The 9,702-nt window shown below is 43.3% G+C and overlaps 1 protein-coding gene across 3 annotated transcripts in view; it reads right to left on the minus strand.

Annotated features, from left to right (window-relative positions):
• The window catches only part of ZC3HC1 (zinc finger C3HC-type containing 1), a gene marked incomplete at both ends in the record, with an annotated part of 44,618 nt that extends 35,894 nt beyond the window's left edge, over window positions 1-8,724 (minus strand). For all 3 annotated transcript variants that reach the window (XM_080701067.1, XM_080701068.1, XM_080701066.1), the window contains 2 exons: window positions 3,099-3,210; window positions 8,579-8,724. In XM_080701067.1, coding sequence (XP_080557193.1) covers window positions 3,099-3,210; window positions 8,579-8,724 — 258 coding nt within the window. The remainder of the gene's footprint in view (window positions 1-3,098; window positions 3,211-8,578) is intronic.
• Window positions 8,725-9,702: the final 978 nt, after the last annotated feature.

Here is a 9,702-nt window from a genome sequence, read left to right on the forward strand (position 1 = left end):
CCACCCGCAGTACCACCAAAAAATAAAAAATAAAAATAGGGCTGGGGGTGTAGCTCAAAGGTAGAATGCCCTTGAGTTCCATCCCTAGAACCACAAACACACAAATAACAAGGAAATGTCAGACAACTGTAAACTGAGATCTACTCTCTAAAGCAATTGGCCTAGCCAGGCATGAGGGCCAGGCCTGTAATCCCAGTATTTGGGAAACTAAGACAAGAGGATTGTAAATTGGAGGACAGGCTGGGCAACTTAGTGAGACTGTCTCAAAATAAATAACAAAAATGATCTGGGTGAAATAGGCATGGTGGCACATATCTGTAATCCCTGCGCTTGGGAGGCTAAAACAGGAGGATCGCACAGATTCAAAGCCATCCTCAGCTACTAATGAGGTACTCAGCAACCTAGTGAGACCCTGTTTCCAAATAAAATATAAAATAGGTCTGAGAATGTAGCCCTGAGGTAGAAGGTCCCTGGGTTCCATCCCCAGTACACACACACACACACACACACACACACACACACACACACACACACACACACAATCTGGGTGTGGTGGGGTACCCTTGTAATCCCAGTACTTGAAAGGCTGAAACAGGAGGATCATGGGTTCACAGTCTGCCTCAGCTACTTAGTGAGGCCCCCAGAAACTTAGTGAGAACCTATTTCAAAATAAAGAATAAGCTGGTGTGGTGGCGCACACTTGTAATCCCGGTATTTGGGAGGCTGAGACAGGAGGATCGCACAGGTTCAAAGCCAGCCGTGCTGGCGTAAGAGACCCTGTTTCAAAAAAATATATAAAAAATAGGGCTGGGAGTGTAGCCTGGAGGCCGAAGGGCTTCCAGGAACCCCAGTACCACTAAATTAATTAATTAATTAATTAATTAAAAAATAAATGAATAAATTAGGGATGGAGGCTTTGTAGCTCAAAGGTAGAATGCTCCTGGGTCCAACCTTCAGTATCCAAAATAAATAATTAAGTCAGGCATGGTGTCCCATGCTTGTAATCCTAGTACTTGAGAGGATGAGACAGGAAGATCACAAGTTCAAAGCCAGCCTTAGCAATTCAGCAAGGCTTTCAACAATCTAGTGAGACCTTGTTTCCAAATACAGAAATAAATTTGGGCCGGGTGTGGTGGCGCACGCTTGTTATCCCACTTGGGAGGCGGAGACAGGAAGATCTCGCAGGTTTGAAGCCAGCCGCGCTGGCTTGAGACCCTGTTTCCAAAGTAAAAAAAAGCATAAAATAGGTCTGGGAGTGTAGGCAGCCCGGAGGTAGAAGGGTTTCCAGGAACTACAGTACACCAAAAAAAAAAAAAAAAAAAAAGAAAGAAAGAAAAAAGAAAAGAAAAGAAAAGAAAAAGAAAAGAAATTGGGCTGGGGGCATAGCTTGGAGGTAGAATGCCTCTGGGTTTCATCCGCAGTGCCATAAATAAATAAGAAAGTAAGTATAATGGAGAGTCTACATAAATTATATGCAAATACTTGCCATTTCATTTTATTTTTTGTAAGAATCCAGGGGAGAATCTGCCACTTGTGGTGGAAAATAAATGGGGGTTACTAATTCTGACGGCAGTATACATTAGGCCTGATTTGCTGCACCTTAGAAGTGGGGAAGTACAGGGATTTATCCTAGGGACATTCTACCTCTGAAATATACCTTCATCCTTTTTAATTTTTTTAAATTAAAAAAAATTTTTTTTTCTTTTTCTTTGGTGGTACTAGAGATGGAACCCTTCTGCCTCCGGGTTACACTCCCAGACCTATTTTATATTTTATTTGGAAACAGGGTCTCTTAAGCCAACGAGGCTGGCTTCGAACCTGCGCGATCCTCCTATCTCCGCCTCCCAAGCGCAGGAATTACAAGTGTGTGCCACCACGCCCGGAGCTATCCTTTTTTATTTTTTATTTTGAAATAGGCCCTGCTGGGCATGACAGCACATACCTGTAATTCCAGTATTTAGGAGGCTGAGACAGGAGGATCACAGATTGGAGGACAGCCTTAGTAAGTAGTAACACTGTCAATGACCTAGCAAGATCCTATTTAAAATAAAAAATAAGAGCCGGGCGCAGTGGTGCACGCTTGTAATCCCAGCATTAGGAAGGCTGAGACCAGAGGATCACAGTTCGCAGATAGCCTTAGCTACTTAGTGAGGCCCTCCACAACTTAGTGAGACCCTGTTTCAAAATAAAGAATAAAAAATAGGGCAGGGGTGTAGCTCAGAAGTGGATCACTTCCTAGCTGAACCTTGAGATGACTGTGTACCAGGTCACCCTGATTGTACCCCATGAAAGAACCTGGGCCAGGAACTCAACTAAGCCTTGCCTGGATCACTGTCCAACAGAAATTGTGAGATGTTTGTTGTTTTAAGCCACTAAGTTCAGGGCAATTCTTTATGCAACAACAGAGAACCAATACACAAAGGAAGATCCTGAAAGAGAGAGAATACAGTAAGCAATACAGTCTAAAAATATTAGAAATTTGACTACTATAGTCCTGGCTCTGCCATTTGCTAGCAGGCTGTCTTTGGCACATTATGTAATCTACTGTTATAAAAGTTTCCCCTTCTGCAAAGTAAGTATAATAATCATAACACCACCTATTTTCATAGGTTTAAAGAGAATATATGATAATATATGTGAAAACACAAAATCTACAAGTATTTTTTTTGTGTGTGTGTGGTCTGGGGATGGAACCCAGGGGCGTTTGACCTCCGAGCTACAACCCGTCTTATTTTTTACTCTTTATTTTGAAACTGGGTCTCACTGAGTTGCAGAGGACCGCACTAAGTAGCTGAGGCTGTCCGCAAACATTGATCCTTTGGTTTCAGCCTCCCAAATGCTGGGATTACAAGTGTGCGCCACCATGCCTGGCTCAAGTATTAGTTATTATTCTTTCTTTTAGGCACTTCATTTTCCTTCTATAAAAACAAGCTGGATAATCTCAAATGTCTCTTTTGACTAATAACATATTGTGATGCTAATTTTCCCATTAAAGTTCTTACCAAATTTGATTCTTCAGTTAAAACAGAGTAACTGGAGGAATAACAATTCCAGGAACTGGTAAAAAGCATTAACTTACATGAACCAAAAAAGGATATGGAAAAGGTTTCTACTCTGTTAAAGAAGGCTTCTTTGCTTGTAGATTCCAAAGGAGGTTGGTCAGCTTGGGGTGACCCATTCACTGACTGGAATGCGGCAGGTGTGTCCCTCCTACAATAAAGTGCAGAACCGGTTAATTCTTTCACGGTGCCATTTTGCTTAAATGTTTTGTATCTGGCTTCCCCATACACTATAACATTAATCATACTAACACTGGATTTTTAAAAAATTAATTACTTTTATTGGTGCATTATAGTCTCACATCATAATGTAGTTCATAGTGATGGTGACATATATACACATAACATTTGATCGGCTTTCTCTGGTCTCTCCCCAGTCCTCTCCTTCCCCATACAGGGTATTGAGGTTGACACTGGTATTCTCACTTAAGTATATAATATTGATAGAAGTGATTTCTTTTCTTTTTCTTTCTTTTTTTTTTAGTGGTACTGGAGTTCTTGGAAACGCTTCTACCTTGGGCTACACTCCCAGACCTATTTTATATTTTTATTTGGAAACAGGGTCTCTGTCTCCGCCTCACAAGCGCGGGGATTGCCAGCGTGCGCCACCACGCCCAGCAATAGAAGTGACTTCTAATCCCCCTCCTCTACCTTCCTCTGTACCGCTGCCCTGGCTCCACTGAAGTTTCTCCCCATTACCTGGAGTCCCTCTGGTATGAGAGAAAACGTATGACCCTCACTTTCTGTAACTGACTAATCTCTCTTAGCATAACAGTCTCCAGGTCCATCCATTTTCCTAAACATGGCATGATTCTGTTCTTCTTTATTGCTAAGCAGAATTCCATTGTACATTCCATAAATTTGTACCCATTCATCTGTTGACAGACATCTAGGTGAGTTCTGTAATTTGGCTATTGTGAATTGTGCTCTTATAAACATGGATATGCACGTATTACTATGATTTTTTTTTTTTAATTTCAGTCCCTTTGGAAAGATACCCAGGAGTGGTATAGCTAGACAACACTGAATTTTAGCTTCCAAAAAATCATTTAAGGCTGGGCACGGTGATCCATGCTTGTAATGCCAGCATGTGGGAGGCTGACACAGGAAGACTGCAGGTTTGAAGACAGCCTCAGCAATGGACCCAGACTCTCAGCAACCTGGTAAGATCCTGTTTCTTCTTTTTTTTTTTTTTTTTTTGGTACTGGGGGTGGAACCCAGGGACCTTCTACCTCTGGGTTATACCACCAGACCTATTTTCATATTTTATTTGGAAACAGGGTCTCACTAAGCTGCTGAGGCTGGCTTTGAACCTGTGATCCTCCTGTCTCAGCCTCCCAAGTACTGGATTACAAGCATGTGCCACCACGCCCGGCTAAGATCCTTTTTCAAAAACATCAAATAAGCCAGGTGTGGTAGTGCATGCTTATAATCTCAATACTTGGGAGGCTGAGACAAGAGGATCTGGGTTCATGGACAGCCTCAGCTACTTAGTGAGGCCCTCTGCAACTTAGTGAGACTCTGCTTCAAAATGAAGAATAAAGCCGGATGTGGTGGCGCATGCTTGTAATCCTAGCATTCGGGAGGCTGAGACTGAAGGATCGCAGTTCATGGACAGCCTCAGCTACTTAGTGAGGCCCTCTGCAACTTAGTGAGACCCTGTTTCAAAATAAAGAATAAAAAATAGGGCAGGGGAGTAGCTTGGAGGCTAAATGCCCCTGGGTTCCATCCTTAGACCCACACACACACCAAAAAAAGAATAAAATATTAAAGAACCAGACACACACTTATAACCCCAGCATTTGGGAGACTGAAACAGGATCGCAGTTCACAGACAGCCTCAGCCACTTAGGCCCTTTGCAAGTCAGTGAGACCCTGTTTCAAAATTAAAAATAAAAAGTAGGGCTGGGGATGTAGCTTGGAGGTAGAATGCCTCTGGGTTCCACCCCAGGTACTGCCAAAAAAAAAGAAGAAGAAAAAGAAAAAATCAAGGTGGGGGTGTAACTCAGAGGTAGAATGCCCTTGGGTTTAATCCCCAGCACCACAAAAAACCCAAAACAAAACAAAAAACATTTCAAACATATCATTCTGCTAATTTTTTTTTTAAATTGTGGTATTTGGGATGGAACCCAAGGATATTCTACCTCCATGCTATACCCCCAGCCCTATTTTTTATTCTTTACTTTGAAACAAGGTCTCACTGAGTTGCAAAGGGCCTCACTAAATAGTTGAGGCTAGCAGCAAACCGGGATCCTCCTGTCTCAGCTTCCCAAATGCTAGGATTATAAGCCTGTGCCACCATGCCTAGCTTCTGCTAATTTTTTTTAATGGTTTTATAATACTTCCTAAATAGAATTCAAATTCTTCAACTTGGCAATCAAAACTCTTTATAGATTAGCTATATTTAAGTTTTAATTTCTACCTCTACAGGGCTTTGCTAACACCAGCAAACTATTCTTCTAGCTTACTGTGTTCTCCAACGGTATTTGGAAAAATGTTAGTAATCACAAAGTAAGACTCAAGGCCTCAAAATTATTTTGTTAGTAATCACAAAATAAGACTCAAGGTATTTTACCATATAATTTGAACCGGTTCAGAAATTCAGCTTTGTGTGTGTGTGTGTGTGTGTGTGTGTGTGTGTGTGTGTGTGTGTGTCAGTCACTGGGATGGAATCCAGGGGCATTCTACCTCTTGAGCTACACCCCCAGCCTTATTTTTTATTCTTTTTTTTTTTTTGGTGGTACTGGGGATGGAACCCAGGGGCCTTCTACCTCTGGGCTACACTCCCAGACCTATTTTATATTTTTTATTTGGAAACAAAGTCTCTTAAGCCAGCTGAGGATGGCTTTGAACCTGCACGATCCACCTGTCTCAGCCTCCCAAGCGCAAGGATTACAAGTGTGCACCACCACACCTGGCTTTTTTTATTCTTTATTTTGAAACAGGGTCTAAGTTGTGGAGGGCCTCACTAAGTAGCTAAGGCTGGCCACAAACCATGTTCCTCTTGTCTCAGCCTCCTGCCCCAACAAGTACTAGGATTACAAGTGTGCACCACTAGGCCCGGCAAAATTCAGCTTTTTTTTTTTTTTTTGGTGGTACTGGGGTTCCTGGAAACCTTTCTACACTCCCAGTACCTATTTTTTATACTTTTTTTTTTTTTGGGGGGGGGGAGACAGGGTCTCTTAAGCCAGCATGGCAGGCTTCAAATCTGGGCGATCCTCTTGTCTCTGCCTCCCAAGCGCAGGGACTACAAGCGTGCACCACCACGCCCAGCAAAATTCAGCTTTTTTAACAGCAAAAAAAAAAAACCCAAACCTTTGATATTGCTACCTGATATACCAATTAATTCCAAAAAAATCAACTAAGCCCAGAGGCTGATACAGGAGATCAGAGGTTCAAGGCCAGAGTAATGTAATTTAGGAAGACATTTTATTTCCTCTTTTTTTTTTTTTTTTTTTTTGCAGTTCTGGGGATAGAATCCAGGGGGATTCTACCTCCAAGCTATACCCCCTCCTCTCGTTTGTATTCTTTATTTTGAAACAGGGTCTCACTAAGCTCATTAAGTTGCAGAGGGCCTCACTAAGTAGCCGAGGCTGTCCGTGAATTGTGATCCTCCAGTCTCAGCCTCCTGAATGCTGGGATTACAAGTGTGCACCACCATGCCCGGCTGATATTTTCAAAATAAAAAATAAAGCCAGGCCTGGTGGCATGCACCTATGATCCCAGTTCTTTGGAAACTGAGACAAGAGAATTGTAGGCTCGAGGCTAGCCTCTGTAACTTAGTGAGAACTTGTTTCAGAATTTTAAAAATGATGAGGAATGGTAGTGTATGTTTGTAATTCCAGTACTTGGGAGGCTGAGACAGGAGAATCACAAGTTCAAGGCCAGCCTCAGCAAATTTGCAAGAGTCTCAGTAATCCAGTGAGACTCTGTATCAAAACAAAAAATAATAGCTGGGTGTGGTAGCACAAGCTTATAATCACCGTGCTTGGGAAGCTGAGACATAAGGATTGTGTAGGTTTGAAGCCAGCCTCAGCTACTTAATGAGGCTCTCAGCAACTTAGTGAGGCCCTGTTTCCAAATAAAATATAAAATAGGTCTGCATTCCACTCTCAGTACCACCAAAAAAAAAAAAAAAGTAAATAAATAGTGTAGCTCAGAAGTAGAATGTCCTTGGATTCAATCCCTAGTACCACACACACACAAAATAGGGCCAGCTGCATAGAATGCCCCTGGATTCCAAGGACAGATGGATGAACAGAGGGAAGGAAGGGAGGGAGGGAAGGAGGGAGCTGGGAGTATAGTAGTATAGTTCAGTGGTCACATACACGAAAAAAAAAAAAAGGCAGAAGACAGGAATAAGATGACATTTATTTCACTAACCTCTAAAATACAGCATTTCCTTCAATTATGAAGTGTGTTAACACACATACACACGGTATAAACAGTACCTATGCCAGGCGTGGAGGTAGACACCTGTAATCCCAGTACTTGGTAGGCTGAGAAAGGAGGATGGTAAGTTTGAAGACAGCTTCAGTAACTTGGTGAGGCTGTCAGCAACAGTGAGATCCTATTTCAAAATAAAAAATAGCCAGGCGTGGTGGCGCACGCTTGTAATTCCCGCGCTTGGGAGGCGGAGACAGGAAGATCGCGGGCAGGTTCGAAGCCAGACGCGCTGGCTTAAGAGACCCTGTTTCCAAATAAAAATATAAAAAATAGGTCTGGGAGTGTAACCCGGAGGTAGAAGGGTTTCCAGGAACCCCAGTACCACCAAGAAACAAACAAACAAACAAAATAAAAAATAAAACAGGGCTGGGTATATAGCTCAGAGGTAGAATGCCCCTGGGTTCAACCCCAAGTACCACAAAATAAATAAATAAATTCATAAACTCATAGATTAAAACAAAAAAAGGGCTGGGAGTAATAGCTCAGAAACAGTTGTTGCCAATGGAAGTACTTTCTTACATTATTGGTGTTGGTTATATTTCAATATACCATCTATGTCCGTCATGTCAAAATTATGGTTGATAGTGCATATAATAGATATTGTTTAAGTCTTTAATAAAAGACGTCTCATCGCAAACCTTTTTTACTTGACAACTGCATTCCAACATAATTGGTCTTACTTATAATCCCATAATATTTGTATTACGAACTAAAAACTATTTTTTTTTTGGAAACGGAGTTTATAAACTTCACCAGACTGTCGGAGGGTTCTACGGCACAAAAAAAAAAGCTTAACCCCCCCCCCAAAAAAAAAAGTGAAGTCAGAGGCACTCATTCAGTTAACGGTCCTCTTCCCTCTCAGACTCTGTCCCTAGTGCGGAATCAGGTACATCCCGAGAAGATCTAAGCCGATCAGAGTCACTCCGGTGTCTTTCAGATTCCCAAAATTCATACCCGCCGACCAAGCTGCCGACCGAGGGGAGCCCGGGTACCACCCGCCAACGCTCCAGGCCAAGCTCCCCACGCCCTCGCCGTTCTTCCACTGCCGGACCCAGGTCAACTCCAGAACTCACGCTTCTGCACCTCCCTCCTCGGGGGCAATCCCCTCGTCTATCAGCTGCCGGACTTTCTGGGGCGTCCCTTCTGGGGAACGAACGACGGGACCCCAAGTCTTTTCCACACCCGAGGCGAACGTCTGCCCCTCGCTGGGCGCCGCCATGTTGGTCCGCCGCCGAGTCCCTTCCCCGCGGGCTCGAGGCCCCGGCACTTCCGTTCTGGTCGGTTAAGATCCGCCTCTCCAGGCAACTTGTGGCCGCCCTCGGCTTACCCTCAGAGCCGGCTTCCTCCTGGGCTTCCTAGAAGGCTCAAGGATGGCTGTAGTGTTTAGGATTCACCTCCTTCATGAGCTAGCATATTTATGTTGAAAAGGGATTTTCTTTTAGAGCGATATCCCTCCAAATTAAACAGGAGTAAAGGACCCAAAGTAGTCTTCAAGTAATTTACACGTACTGGCCCTCCCAATACTTTAAAACCCTTTTTAGAGCCGGGACAACCCCAGTACTTGGGAGGCTGTGATAGGAGAATTGCGGGTTCGCGGCCAGCCTCAACTACTTAGTGAAGCCTTCCGCAACTTAGTGAGACCCTCTCAAAATAAAATAGGGCTGGGGGTGTATCCTGGAGGTAGAATGCCCCTGGGTTCAATCCTCAGTACTGAATAAATAAATAAATAAAATCCTACTTAGAAGTCTTGATACAGAGCTTGGCCTGGTGGCACCTTCCACCCCTGTAATCCCAGTACTTGGGAGGATGAGATAGGAGGATCCCAGGTTTGAGACCAGCCTCAGCAATTTAGTGAGACCCTGTTTAAAATGGGTTGGGAAAAGCCAGGGTGGTGGCGCACGCTTGTAATCCCAGCATTCAGGAGGCTGAGACAGGGGATCGTGTTTTGCAGACAGCCTCAACTACTTAGTGAGGCCCTTTGTAAGTCAGTGAGACCCTGTTTCAAAATAAAGAATAAAAAATAGGGCTGGGGGTATAGCTCAGAGGTAGAATGTCCTGGGTTCTATCCCCAGTACTGCAAAATAAATAAATAAACAAAATAAAATAAAAAATAAATTGGGCTGGGGTGTAGCTTGGAGTTAGAATGCCCCTGGGTTCCATCCCCAGAACCAAACCAAACCAAACAAAGCAAATCCCC

The sequence above is a fragment of the Muscardinus avellanarius genome (assembly GCF_963383645.1).
Source record: "Muscardinus avellanarius genome assembly, chromosome: 9".
NCBI lineage: Eukaryota > Metazoa > Chordata > Mammalia > Rodentia > Gliridae > Muscardinus > Muscardinus avellanarius.